Source organism: Camelus ferus, chromosome 4 (assembly GCF_009834535.1).
Source record: "Camelus ferus isolate YT-003-E chromosome 4, BCGSAC_Cfer_1.0, whole genome shotgun sequence".
In the NCBI taxonomy this organism is placed as follows: Eukaryota; Metazoa; Chordata; class Mammalia; order Artiodactyla; family Camelidae; genus Camelus; species Camelus ferus.
In genome coordinates, this window is record NC_045699.1 from 43,551,785 (window position 1) to 43,565,574 (window position 13,790).

Genomic DNA, 13,790 nt, shown 5'->3' on the forward strand with positions numbered 1-13,790 from the left:
TGAGGCTGTCTCCTCTCTCAGGGCTGCCCTGTAACTGTGCAGATCAGTTTGTCCCCGTGTGTGGGCAGAATGGACGCACCTACCCCAGCGCCTGCATTGCTCGCTGTGTGGGCCTCCAAGACCATCAGTTTGAGTTTGGATCATGCATCTCAAAGGATCCATGTAATCCTAACCCCTGCCCAAAAAACCAAAGGTAAGTCAAATGGCTCCTTATCTTTTTCAACTGAAGGCCGTCGCTTACTATGCATCTACTGTATACCAGTCAGTGAAAGTACAAAGATGAGTTAAGGTGGCCTCTGCCCTGAAAAGTTGAAGTCTGGAGGGAAAGATCCAGGTAAAGCTGCTTGGGAACATGCTATGATTGGGGGACCCAGAAGCTGAGCAGTTGGCACAGTCTGGGGGGAACCTAGGAAAGCCTCTGGAGCACATGCTACTTGGCTAGGAAAACAAGAAGATTGCAGGCAAGGTTTCCGGTGGAGGAAAGGTGGTGGTGGTGAAGACAGAGACAGTAACAGGAGCAAAGATCTTGGCTGCTGGAGGTGAGGAGAGAGCGTGGTGTATGCCGGGAGCTGGAGCCGTTCTGTGAGGCTGAAGCAGAAAGCGTGGGGCAAGGAGAGGCAGCAGCTGAGACAAGAAATGGATGCACTCTTACTACTCACTACTTACACCTGATAGTAATAGCAGCTATTCTAGTCATCTACCTCCAGTTTAGGGATTGGACATGAGAAGTCTCTGAAAGTGCAACTTCAGTATTACATGAAGTTATTTGCTTAGGGGCTCCTTTCCTTGTGGTTTCCTCAGGAGCTCAGAGTGCAGTTTATCTCATTTTAATGATGGATTTCTGCACGTGGTGGCCGTGGGGCAAGGGTCCTGTGGATTCTCTTAGGTTTCAGAGACCTGAGCAGGACATGTCCCAGTGCCACAGTCCTTGCCTTATGGAGGTTTTGTGGAGAAGAAGCAATTGCTTCTCCATCCTGAAAACCCAGTGCAGTGTGGAGGGAGGGGAGTATCTTCTCATGTGTTAAAAGAAATGGCAAAGAGAATTGGTGACCCATCTGGCAACGTTTACATCATGAAAATGAAGCCCATAAGGTTCCTATGGACAGAAGACAGGGTGCTGTGCACAAGAAAAAAGGTAAGAAATAAGCAAAAGGATAATATAGTTGTGTTGGGAGGTAGAATTGAGGATTGTTTTGGTATTTGTTTGTTAATTTGTTTTCCTCAATTTGTTAACCTTTCTAAATGAGGTTAGCTTGTTTTTATGATAAAACAGTAAGATCTCAAAATGGAAAGGCCTTGCTGGGTATAATATAGATAATCAATATAAAAGAAAAGTTTGAAAAATGCAACTACATGAAGATGAAAATTTTCTGCATGGTAACAAACAAATGACAAACTGAGAAGAATATCAGAGAAAGAGCTGATGTCCTTTACAATATAAAGAACCCCTACAAATCAATATGAAAAAGGTCAACAACCTAATATAAAAATGGACAAAAATCAATTACCAACAGAAGATGAACCAAGGACATAAATATAGAAAAAGAAATACAGATGGTTCTTAAACACTTGAAAAGATTCTTTTTTAATTGGGGGGAGTAACTCTAGCAACTGTATACAAACCCTAAAATGTCAGAACTTTAACATAATAGATGTTCAGATACAGTCCTTTTTGGGTGTTCAGCTTTCTACATGGTGATTCAGAGACTTAGGATCCTTCTGTTTAGTGATCTGCCATCTCCTACATCCTCTAGTCCTCTGTCCAGCAGATAAGAGAAGGGAGATGATGGAGTTTGCTCGTGAGAAGCTTTTAGAGGCCAGGTTAAAATTCATCTCTAATTTCAGTCACATTCCATTGTCTAGAACTTAGTCTCTTGGCCACAACTACTGCCAGGGAGGCTGGGAAATGTAGTCTAGATGTATGCCCAGGAAGAAAATTAAATGAATTTGATGTATGAACGTCTAGCCAGTCTACCACAATGGTTAACTTTCCTCATTTTAAGAGAAATGTAAATTAAATTGAAACTACAATTGTTTACCATTTTCCATCTACCAGATTGGCAAAGATAGAAAGTTTGATAGCACAATCTAGGGTAACTGGCACCCCCATGCCCATCCCCAAGAGGGGTGGAGGAGAGGACTGGTACACCCCCGTGGAGGGCAGTATGGCCAGGCCTGCCAAATCTTAAATACACATACTCTTTGAATCAGCATATATGAATACTTATACTTACATAAAATATCTCTGGAGGAATAAATAAGAAATTGGTAACAGTGGTTGCCTCTGCAGAGGGACCTAGGAGGCTCAGCCATAAAGAGTAGGAGGGAGACTTACTTTTCACTATATATGATTTTGTGTCTTTTCAGTTTCACCAGAGCTTGTATTGTCTGTTCAAAAAACAATTGTTTAAAAAATAAAAAGTTGAAAATAAAAAAAAAATTAAAGTTGTATTCACTCATCAAGTATCTAGTGATGTACCAGGCATCTTTCAGGACACTAGGACACAATAGTAAGCAAGACGAAGTTCCTCCCTGATTGTGTTTATTTTAATTTACCCCCCTCCCGATTCCCAGCCTTCCATATTGATCCTCTTATTCTGTATGGTCAAACTGATAATGTTTTTCCTTCAAAAATCACCAAATTTCTCCTGATAGTCTTAGTTCTCTTCCCTTCTATGCTAATAGATAACGAAGTTCTAAATATTCTTTTTGATTATTTCTCTTCAAATGTCTTAAATTTCCATAAAATTATAACTACATGCATCCTGATTTCTTCCTTCCAGTTTTATTGAAATATACTTGACATACAGCATTGTATAAGTTCAAGGTGTACAACACAATGATTTGACTCACATACATCATGTAATGATTACCACAATGAGTTTACTGAATATTCATCATTTCATATAGATATGAAATTAAAGAAATAGAAAAAAATATTTTTTCCTTGTGATAAGAACTCTTAGGATTTACTCTCTTAACAACTTTTATATAACGTACAGCAGTGTGAATTATATTTATCATGGGATACATTACGTCTCTAGTACTTATTTGTCTTATAACCAGAAGTTTGTACCTTTTGATTACCTTCATCTAATTCTCCCTCTCCTCCCCCCTCACCTCTGGTAACCACAAATCTGATCTTTTTCTATGAGTTTGTTTTGAAGTATAACTGACCTACAACATTGTCTTAGTTTCTGGTACAGAACATGGTAATTCAGTATTTCCATACATTTTGAAAGATCACCACAATAAGTTTAGTTACTACCTATCACCATATAAGGATACTACATAATTGTGGACTATATTCCCCATACTGTACATTTCATACCTGTGATTCATTTATTTTGCACCTGGAAGTTTGTACTTCTTAATCTCCCTCACCAATTTCTCTCCTCTCCCCACCCGCCTCCCCTCTGGCAACCACCTATTTGTTCTCTTCATCTATAATTCTGTTCCTGTTTTGTTACATTTGTTCATTTCTTTTGTGTTTAAGATTCCACATGTAAGTGAAATTATACAGTATTTGTGTTTCTCTGTTTGACTTACTTCACTTAGCTTAACACCCTCTAGGTTCATCCATATTGTTGCAAGTTTTCATTCTTTTTTATGGCTGAGTAATATTCGTGTGTGTGTGTGTGTGTGTGTGTGTGTGTGTGTGTATACACAAACAGATATACCACAACTTCTTTATCCATTCATCTGTTGATAGGCACTTAGGTTACTTCCATATCTTAGCTATTGTAAATAATACTACAATGAACATAGGGGTGCATATATCTTTCCTAGTTAGTGTTTTCATTTTCTTTGGATTAAGTACCCAGAAGTGGGTTTGATGGATCATATGATAGTTTATTTTTAATTTTTTTGAGGAACCTCCATGCTGTTTTCCATAGTGGTTGCACCAATTTACATTCCCACCAACAGTACACAAGGGTTCCCTTTTCTCTGACTCCTTGCCAACACTTGCTATTTGTTGTCTTTTTGAGAATAGCCATTCTGACAGATGTGAAGTGATATCTCGTTATGGTTTTGACTTGCATTTCCCTGATGATTACTGATGTTGAGGATCTTTTCATGTGCCTGTGGGCCATCTGTATTTCTTCTCTGGAAAATTGCCTATTCAGATCCTCTGCCCATTTTTTGATTGGTTGTTTTTTATGAGTTCTTTGTATATTTTGGATATTAACCCCTTATCAGATACATCATTTGCAAGTATCTTTTCCCATTCAATAAGCAGCCTTTTCATTTTGTTGGTAGTTTCCCTTGCTGTACAAAAGCTTTTTAGTTTAATATAGTCCTATTTATTTATTTTTGCTTTTGTTTCCCTTGCCTGTGGAGACATATCTAAAAAATATTACTAAGACTGATGTCAAAGAGCATACTACCTATATTTTCTTCTAGAAGTTTTATGGTTTCAAGTCTTACATTTAAGTCTTTAATCCATTTTGAATTTATTTTTGTGTGTGGTGTGAGAAAGTGTCTAGTTTGATTCTTTTGCATGTAGCTACCCAGTTTTCTGAACATCATTTATTGAAGAGGCTACCTTTTTCCCATTGTATATTCTTGCCTCCTTTGTCATACAGTAAGTGTCCATATAAGTATGGGTTCATTTCTGGGCTCTGTATTCTGTTTCATTGATCTGTGTGTCTGTTTCATGTCAATACCATGCTGTTTTGATGACTGTAACTCTGTAGTATGGTTTAAAATCAGGGCATATGATACCCTCAGCTTTGTCCTTCTTTATCAAGATCAGGGTCTCTCATGTTTCCATACAAATTTTAGAATTGTTTGTTCTAGTTCTATGAAAAGTGCCATGGTATTTTGATAGGAATTGCATTGAATCTGTAGATTGCCTGGGTAATATGGTCATTTTAATAACATTAGTTCTTCTAATCCATGAGCATGGTATATCTTTCCATCTGTTTGTGTCATCTTCAGTTTCTTTCATTAGTGTCTTACAGTTTTCCAAGTACAGATCTTTTACTTACTTACTTGGATTTATTCCTAGGTATTTTATTCTTTTTGATGTGACTGTAAATGGAACTGTTTTCTTAGCTTCTCTTTACAGGCATTCTGATTCTAAAACCCATCAGAAAAGGTGACCACAGATGGTAGTAGTGATGGTGGTGGTGGTATTATCAGTGCAGGAAGCTTATCCCTAAAAAGAATAGAAGTAATTTCTTTTGAAATTAAATAATGCTAGCTACTATATTCTTATCCTTTTACTTTACAGACTAATATTTGTAGATCCTATTATTTCAGATATCCAGTGAAGGATAAACATTTTAATAGTTTTTATCTTCTTGTAGAAAATTATAAATACCATTACAGAAATGAGGGAGGCAAAAACAAATATAAAGAAGAAAAGAACCATCCTCTCTAACCCCTCTGAAGTAGTTCAGGGGTTGAGAATGAAACAAAGTGCAGGTATTACTAGGAAAACCCAGCTTTATGGAATGGCATTCTCTCGGTGATTTGCAGCCAGCCAGCATTGGGTCCTCAGCCTTGTGAGCACAGAAGCCTGGATTTTTCAGCACATATTGTGAAGCCTTCTCTTAAGATAGACTCATATTAGCCAAGCTGAAAATTAAGCCCCTGAAAATGCTTCATTTATTATTAACTAGAAGGCCTCCAACATCTGACCCCAGCCCATTTGATGGCCTTATCTCATGCCTCTTCCACCCTGTGCGTCCTCTGCTCCTGCCCCTGTAGTCCTTGGCCCCTCTCCCAGCACCACAGGGTATTGGACATCACACCTTTGCTCTGCTGCTCCCTCAGCCTGGCAGGCCCTCATCTTCCTGGTTCCAGCCAGGACACCACAATCAGAATGATTCATTCCCATGAGCATTTGGTGTGTGATTTTCTGCCTGATAGCCTGCTTTACACGTGGCTCGGCTCCCCGCTCTCCGTACGCTCTTGGGCACAGGGACTATTTCTGATTGTTCTGTTGCCTTCTCCTCAGCCTCCTGTGCCCCGTCAGTGCTTTGCCGGCCCCACCATAGTCCCTCTCAACATTGGCTCACAGTGCCACATTTGTGTTTTTCAGATGCATACCCAAACCACAAGTCTGCCTGACGACTTTTGATAAGTTTGGATGTAGCCAATATGAGTGCTTGCCAAGACAGCTCACCTGTGACCAGGTCCGAGATCCCGTTTGTGACACAAACCACATGGAGCACAGCAATCTCTGCACTCTGTACCAGAGAGGGAAAAGCCTCTTATACAAAGGCCCATGCCAGGTACCCTTGTCTCCTGACAAACCCAAGTACACCGAGCATGAAATCAGTTTATGATCTTTTACACTAGTCAGCGACTAGTGTGAGACCCCTTGAGGGTCTTCTGTGAACCCTGTCAAATCTAGAGCTTTCAGCCCTCCACCAAAGATGAGCCATCCCAAGGCTGGCTTTTCCTCCTGACACTGGAGGGCCCCTTGGCTGGTGTGTGAACCTTTGCACGTGTAGTGTACCGAGCAGGAACAGAGTGGCTTCTTGCCCCCAACCGTCAGGAAAAGACTCTGAAGTCTCACACCGCTGGCATGAGTCAGCAGCACTGTCACTTCCCCTGGTTCTGGGGGCCCTGTTAGAACGCAGCTCAGGAAGAATGCGAGTGAAAACTACCCGCTCTTCCCACTGAAGCTGCACCTGCCGTCCTGAAAAGTGACAGAAAATTTCTCTAAAAATTAATGTCATCTTACATCAGCTCATGCTTCAGTCTTCTAGAGTTGTGAAATCTGTATTCATGGTAAAGAATAACCCCAAGGACAAATTCCCTGAGGCCTCCCGCACACACCGCTGCCTGTGTGCCAGCCCCTCTGCCCCCGGGGCCGGCGCTCCTGTCCACAGCCGGCTGACGTCTCCCTGGGCTTGTTTTCCCTCAGAGCTCGGGTTGCAAGTGCACCGGTACCTTCGCTCTAAATTCCCAGTCTTCCTCTTGTTCCCTCTTTGTGGCTACACGTTTTCTGCTGCATCTTCCTAACCTAACCCCATATCTGCTCTCCTCATCTCTCCATTCTTCCATCTTCTTATCCCAGACCCAGCACGAAATGATAGTGATAAGACAAGGCCTCCAAATTTGCATGAAGATGGGTCTTATTTTCTTCAAAACAGGCTCTTCTGGAATAATAGAAGTCTGGAGGGAGGGGGAATTTTTACCTCGTATCACTTCACATAGAACGAGCACCCAAGTCCGCAGAGGCTGAGAGAGCAATCTCTTCATTCTGGGACAGGCCTGTGGCCCCACCCCCACCCCGCGGTGAGCAGCCTCAGGAGCTGGCCTAAGAAGGTCCAAGAACGTACACTGTCTTTGTTTCCTTCCTGAAAATAGGGTTACCTTAACTGTTGGTTAAGAAGAGTGCACATAGAGGTTTGCAGGCTAAACGTGCTCTGCTTGCCTTCAGCCCTTCTGCAGAGCCACGGAGCCCATCTGCGGGCACGACGGGGAGACCTACGGCAGCGTGTGTGCTGCCTACTCGGACCGGGTGGCAGTGGACTACTACGGGCCCTGCCAGGCCGTCGGGGCCCTCTCCGAGCACAGCCCCGCCTCGGAGTGCGCTGCTGTGAAGTGCCCGTCGCTCTCAGCGGCCGAGTGCAGACCCATCCTCCCGCCCGGTAGGCCGGCGGTGTTTGGGGTGGGGCGGGGCTCGGACTGCGAACATTTGCTCATCTGTCTCCAGAGACTTGAGTCCCTGAGCGTGGACTGGATTGTTTAAACTTTGCACGGTCTTGATTCCATCTAATGCTGATTAGAGGGTCTGCTCCTGGTCAGCTTTAAAAAGCTGTGGATTTACCATAGAGGACATCTGGTGGTTTAAAAACAAACTGAAAACTTTTTTCAATCTTACCCCAAACACCAATATATAAATGGCAATATTTAATTACCAAAATTATGGTTATTGGTTAAAATGCACAATGTTTACATATTGTAAAGTTAATGAGTAAAGAATTAGTAATGAATGAATAAATAATTGAAGTCGTTTTGATGAACACAAACATTTGAAATTGAGAAAAACAGAAGACATTTGTTGTCTTAGATTGGCCTTAGCATCTAATTTAATTGTTTTAGCTGCTTATAATCAAGAAAGTCTTGTTTCATACAGGCTATTATAAGCGGCACCAGTTTTTAAACGGCTTACCTTAGTCTCATATTCTTCAGTTGAACAGAGGTGGCAGAAGAGACTTTATCCCAAATCTGCACAGAGCAGAGTAATCTGGAGTCTAACAATTTCATTCCTCAATCCACAAACTCAGCAAATGTTACTTGAGCTTCCACAGTGCGCTGGACACCTGGGCACTGGGGACACAGCAGTGAGCAAAACAAAGCCTCTGTTCTCCTGGAGACCATGTTCTGATATATTGTCATTTTTAGCAGTTTAAAATAATTTTTAAAATTAAATGTGACTCAAACACTCACGGACCCCTGAAACACTTGCTCCCATGTTTTGCAGACTGGAAAGCACTTGCCCGGGGTCTCACAGTGAGTTCTGAGCAGGGCAGGGTCTAGGCCTGCGTCTCTTGAGAGGCCAGCGCTCTCTGTGCTGTGTTGCACCACAGCTGCCTCTCCTGGGGAGTGGCACAGGAGGAAAGCACGATGGAGGAAGGATTTTTGTAGATGTATAGATTGTAAGACCCCCAAGTTGGTCAGGGAACATAAATAAAAGTACAGTCATCAGGAAAGACTGCTATAACATTCCTAGCACAAAATGGAGGGCTGGTAATTTCACCAACTATTTTGAATCCTCTTTCTTTCTAATTCTGAACACATGAAATGTTTTCTGTTATACAGGTGCTTGTTGCCCTTTATGTGCTGGGATGTTAAGAGTTTTATTTGACAAAGAGAAACTGGATACCATTGCTAAGGTAAGTTGTTTTAGGTGCCATATACTGTTGAAACTGTATTGATAAACCTCTCGGTAATTGTACAGATAGAACCCGTCATCTCACCTACTTATAGATGAAGAAACTAATTTGCACAGAAGCAGTTTGCCCAAGGCCATATAGCTCACAACCAGGAGAATGGGGTTTGAGCTCAGGCTGTCTAGCTCCCAGTCCTTTGCTCCTTCCCTCTACAGCCTGGCCGTGTAGTGACCTTGCTCTGACATCAGGCAGCCTGGGCCTTTCTTAGAAAAGGTCTCCTGCTGGTGTAGTGAGCGGAGTGAGGGCTGGAGGCAGAACCAGGCAGTCAGAGACGTAAACGCCCAGATGGTTGCAGGGTTACCTGCCCTCACGCAGTCCCCATTCGTCCGGAGGTGTGTCCACAGTCAGCCACCTTCCCGTGATGGTTTTGCCCCTTTCCCTTTTCTGGACCATCACTTTTGCTGCTCATTCTTGTGGAGACAGGGTTCCAGCCAACACCTGCCACTACCTAGAAAATGATGCCCATTTAGATTTAAAATATCTATATTTTTACAGGAAGGCTTTAATTATTTCCCTGTAGCCTCTAACTCAGAACTGTCACTTAAACACTCTCACCAGGAGCACTTTTTTTTTTTTTTTAATCTCAGCCACAAAGCTCAGCAGTCAGAAAAAAACCCATTGGGATGGGCTCTGTGGATATTCAGAATTCAGCCAGCAAGGCCTTGTTGGGCCTGCACTTAGGGAATCCTTGGTTGAAAGAGCCTCCTTGGCTTAGGCAAGGTAGCAAGGCAGCTTAGGCAGTGATAAGGAATTCTTTTTTTTTTCGGGTAATAGAATTTTTTTCTCTTCCTAGGTAACAAACAAAAAGCCAATAACAGTTCTGGAAATACTTCAGAAAATCCGCATGCACGTGTCTGTGCCACAGTGTGACGTATTTGGATACTTCAGCATTGAATCAGAAATTGTGATCCTGATCATTCCTGTCGATCATTATCCAAAAGCTTTGCAGGTGGGTTCAGCACACTTGTGCAGCCATCCTATCCCTTTCAAGTTTGGCGGACTTTGGGAGAGGGTGAGGAAATGGAGACATTTGGAAAGTTGGGCCAGGCTTGGGGCTTGGGGGATGGAAGAGAAAAGCATGCAGTCTCTGAGGGACGGGGCTGCAGCAGGTGAGCAGCTGCAGACAGGTCCACATTTGACAACAGAGCAGTTGAGGGAAGAGGTTGGGATGCTGTGGCTCAGAGTGTGCAGAGATGGAAGACATCTGCTCATCGAGGCCCAGGGAGGTCAGGGACTAACACAGGGACTGACACAGGTCACACAGTGACAAGGCCAGAACAAACTCCTGTCTCCTGAGGGCTGCACTCCCGCTGGGGAGCGGGAGCCCCAGAGCTGGTCTCATGGGCCCTGATTTTACTTCCTCACAATCTAGAGGTGAACCTCACTCAGGCAGGCTTGAGTTTCAGCATCAACATAGGTGACGGCTCAAGGGAACAGGGTGAACGCAGCGGTTTGTAAACTCTCCCAATTAGGAATCTCGTCAAGTCTAATTGCTTTCTTCTTAATGTGTAGGTTGGCACTGAAAGGCCACTCCCTGTGACTGTTTAAGCATGAAAAGATAATGTCTAAATGTGAATAAGCCGTGAACGGGATTGTGGGAAAAGAAAGGGCAGTGCAGTGTGGGTCATACATGTCTTCTCTGATTATGATCTCCCTTGATGCTGTAATTATTTGTGTAGTAAATTAAGACTATATTAAAACGTTACTTCACCTGAGAGAAGAACAGAGAAAATGTATTTTTGATGTTGGAATCTGTCTGACTTGACCTTTTCATGGGTGCTGTGGTTTTATGTTAAAAGAATCTGATTATCCTCTCCCAGATCGAGGCCTGCAATAAAGAAGCAGAGAAGATCGAATCCCTTATCAACTCTGACAGCCCCACTCTGGCGGCCCACGTCCCCCTCTCTGCCCTCATCATTTCCCAGGTGCAGGTCTCCAGCAGCCTGCCCTCGGCTGCTGCTGTGGCCCAGCCTCCCTGCCACTCCTGCCTCTTCCTCCTCTGCCTGGGCCTCGCCTGGCACAGGGTCTGGACACAAAATTGACTGCCCATGAAAAGTGCAAAATGATCCTTGATCTAATTTTCTCTACCTTGGGAAAGACATGCAGGACTACAGGTTTGTAGTTGAATAGTGGCCAAGTCAAAGCACTTGTCACCTCTATTCACCACACAGTATTTTTCTTAATTGCCAATATTAGTAGGATTTTTGTTTTGTTTCTTCCAGTGTTACAGTACATTCTTCCAAATCCTTTATGGCAAGAGGATGTCTCCTGGTAGATCACTGCCTTACAATTTACATTTTGCTCCTGAATGAGTCCCCAACTCTAAAACAAATTCTATGTCGTTGATAAATGAGATGATCACTTTTTAGAAAGATAACTCATTTTACCATGGGCTTTGTATCACAGAAACTTCATTTCAGAGTTCTTTTCAGTATTAAGGTGCCCCGAGTGTGTGTGTGTTTGTTTACAGATAATTCCTTATTCTGTCTGGAAGTGAAGGGTCACAGCAAAGAGCCACTGCTATTAGAGTATGAAGTCAAGATCAGGCACCTTTGGAATTCTCATATAAATCATCAGGCAAATTTAATTTACAGAAATCTAATTCAGGAATCCATCTATTGTGTTAAGCAAAAACAAGCTAAGTAAATGGCACTCACATGATATATTGTAAGTGACAGTCTCAGTGGTTTCTAATGTGTGTCTGTGAAAGGGAGAAGCTATATTGCATCAAAGCATCTTGCATTATGCATTTTTATATTAACCAGATATATATTCTTTGGTATCATTCAAGTTAAATTTAGAGTTTTTAAATATCAACCTTTAAACCAATTGCTGCTACTTATGTAATTGCCAAAAAGTGAAATAATTAGTAGTTCATGTAAATAATACATGATTTTTCTATTTTATTATGAAGAAGGTGAATAGCCATATTTGTAAAATGACAATCATTTGTGTTAACCCAGTACTTTCTGTTCATGAAGACACATTTGCTTTTTGTGATATGCACAGTGTAGATAAGTGTTCTGTCTGACTTTCTTTTTTGATACAGAATTATAAAGAATTGTGGTTTATATATTTAAAAGTGTCAATCTAAGTATTAAATGTATGCATGTTGTCTAAGAAATTGAATACTTTGAATGTGTTTCACAGTTTGAAATAAGCTATTCAGTGTAATACTTCTTGTTTATATGCACCTGAACTTAGATTTTACACGAAGTGTTTTTTTCAGTGTTATGTGTACCCTCTAAAATATATAGGGATATGCTTGTTATACCAAAATTTTGTTTAAAAGTGGGCACTTAAAGCTTTCAGAATATCTCAGTGTTGATGTAGCATGTTTGTTGCAATTGCTTTTTCTATATAAATGTCTTCAATGCAATATACTGGAAAGCTTTTCTATTATAATAAAATAATTTTTATATGATGATGTGTATTTCCAAGCAATATGCATATTCAAAATATACACTGATCCCTCTTGGGTGAGCTATGTCCTTTGCTCTGGAATAAGAAGTTATGGGAGTGTTATTCTTGGGGAAGCGCAGCAGCTGGGACAGAGCTAGTCAGAGCCGACCCAGGTCCGACCAGAGGCCAGGCTGTGGCAGAAAGTCAAGTACGAAGACCCCAGCTCTAGGTCTTCTGGACCTGGGAACAGACGAGGCAGTTCTACTTCCCACTGCCTCGGCCGATATTCCAGCCCCAGGGGACGTCCTGCAGCAGAGGGAGCTTTGCACTGTGGAGACGGAGCCTGCTGATCAGGGCCCTATGTTCTATCAACCAGGTGAGGCTAAAGCCCAAAACCTCCATCTCACTCCCATCACGTGTCTGCTGGGGGTCAGCTGCACTTCTTCTCTGCATCTCCAGGACCCACCGACTGACCTCGCAAAGGGAAGAAGATGGCTTAGAAAACCACAACTGGCCCTTAGGGCTCTGCTCAGAAGTGACACTGCCATTTCTGCCGACGTCTCATTGGCCCAAGCAAGTCACATGGCCACTCCTGAGTTCAAAAGGTAGGGATGTATCATCTTCTGGTTGGTGGTGGTAGTGGTGATGGGGGTGGGGTGCGTATTGAGGAGAGAAGGAGCTGGGGGAGGGACCATGAGCATTTTGAACAATAGTAACAGTCTACCGCAATGGTTCTTTCTCTTCAGGATAGGACCACAGCCAGTACTGACTAAATTTCTTATTAGAAAAGCAGTAGAAGTTTCACGGCCGGGGAAGAAAATAAGAGAAATGAGAGAGGTGCTTGGGTATGGAGAGGGGGAGTATCAAGGGAAGAAAAGATCTAAAGGTGGGTCCTGCCCTGAGGACACAACCATGAGAACTCCGATGTTGGTTATGGGCGAAACAGCCCAGGTCCGGTCAGTTCAGGGAGCTCATGCTCCTCACTTGCCTGTGGCTGTGGTGAGCACAGCCCGGCTGCCTTGTGGACAGAGTCTCAGTGGCCTCCTGGCCTCAGAGCAGGACAGAGGCCCTGCTGGCTGGCTCTCCAGCATTCTGCCCAAGGCTGCATAGGGACCTTGACTTGAGATCCTGTGGGAGACAGGGGGGCTGTAGGGGAGAGAGAAATGAGGTTCCTGTGCCCCTTTAATTTCTCCAAGGGCTAGTAAGGGAGGGCCTGAAAGTCCAGGGGAAAGTGGTTCTGCAGGAGGAAGACAATTTAGAAGATGAGGGAACCACATAGAAAGTGGACTCCAGAGAAAGATTCAGAGGCTCCTCCAGAGAAAGATTCAGAGGCTCCTCTGGCTGTGGGTAACAAAACCAAGATACTAGAAAAACAGATGAAATAGCCTCCTATCCAGCCTACAGAAAGTAATTGGGCAGGAAGGGACCCCAAGAGGGTCATGGGCCTGGCCTGGGTCACATGCCCACCTCTGT

General features: G+C 43.0%; 1 protein-coding gene across 3 annotated transcripts in view; it reads left to right on the forward strand.

The window, feature by feature from the left end:
* RECK (reversion inducing cysteine rich protein with kazal motifs) overlaps positions 1-12,339 on the forward strand; it is a 66,569-nt gene extending 54,230 nt beyond the window's left edge. For all 3 annotated transcript variants that reach the window (XM_032477976.1, XM_032477978.1, XM_032477977.1), the window contains 6 exons: positions 22-193; positions 6,050-6,242; positions 7,400-7,610; positions 8,785-8,858; positions 9,709-9,864; positions 10,736-12,339. In XM_032477976.1, coding sequence (XP_032333867.1) covers positions 22-193; positions 6,050-6,242; positions 7,400-7,610; positions 8,785-8,858; positions 9,709-9,864; positions 10,736-10,957 — 1,028 coding nt within the window. In that variant the 3' untranslated portion in view covers positions 10,958-12,339. The remainder of the gene's footprint in view (positions 1-21; positions 194-6,049; positions 6,243-7,399; positions 7,611-8,784; positions 8,859-9,708; positions 9,865-10,735) is intronic.
* The last annotated feature ends 1,451 nt before the right edge of the window (positions 12,340-13,790 follow it).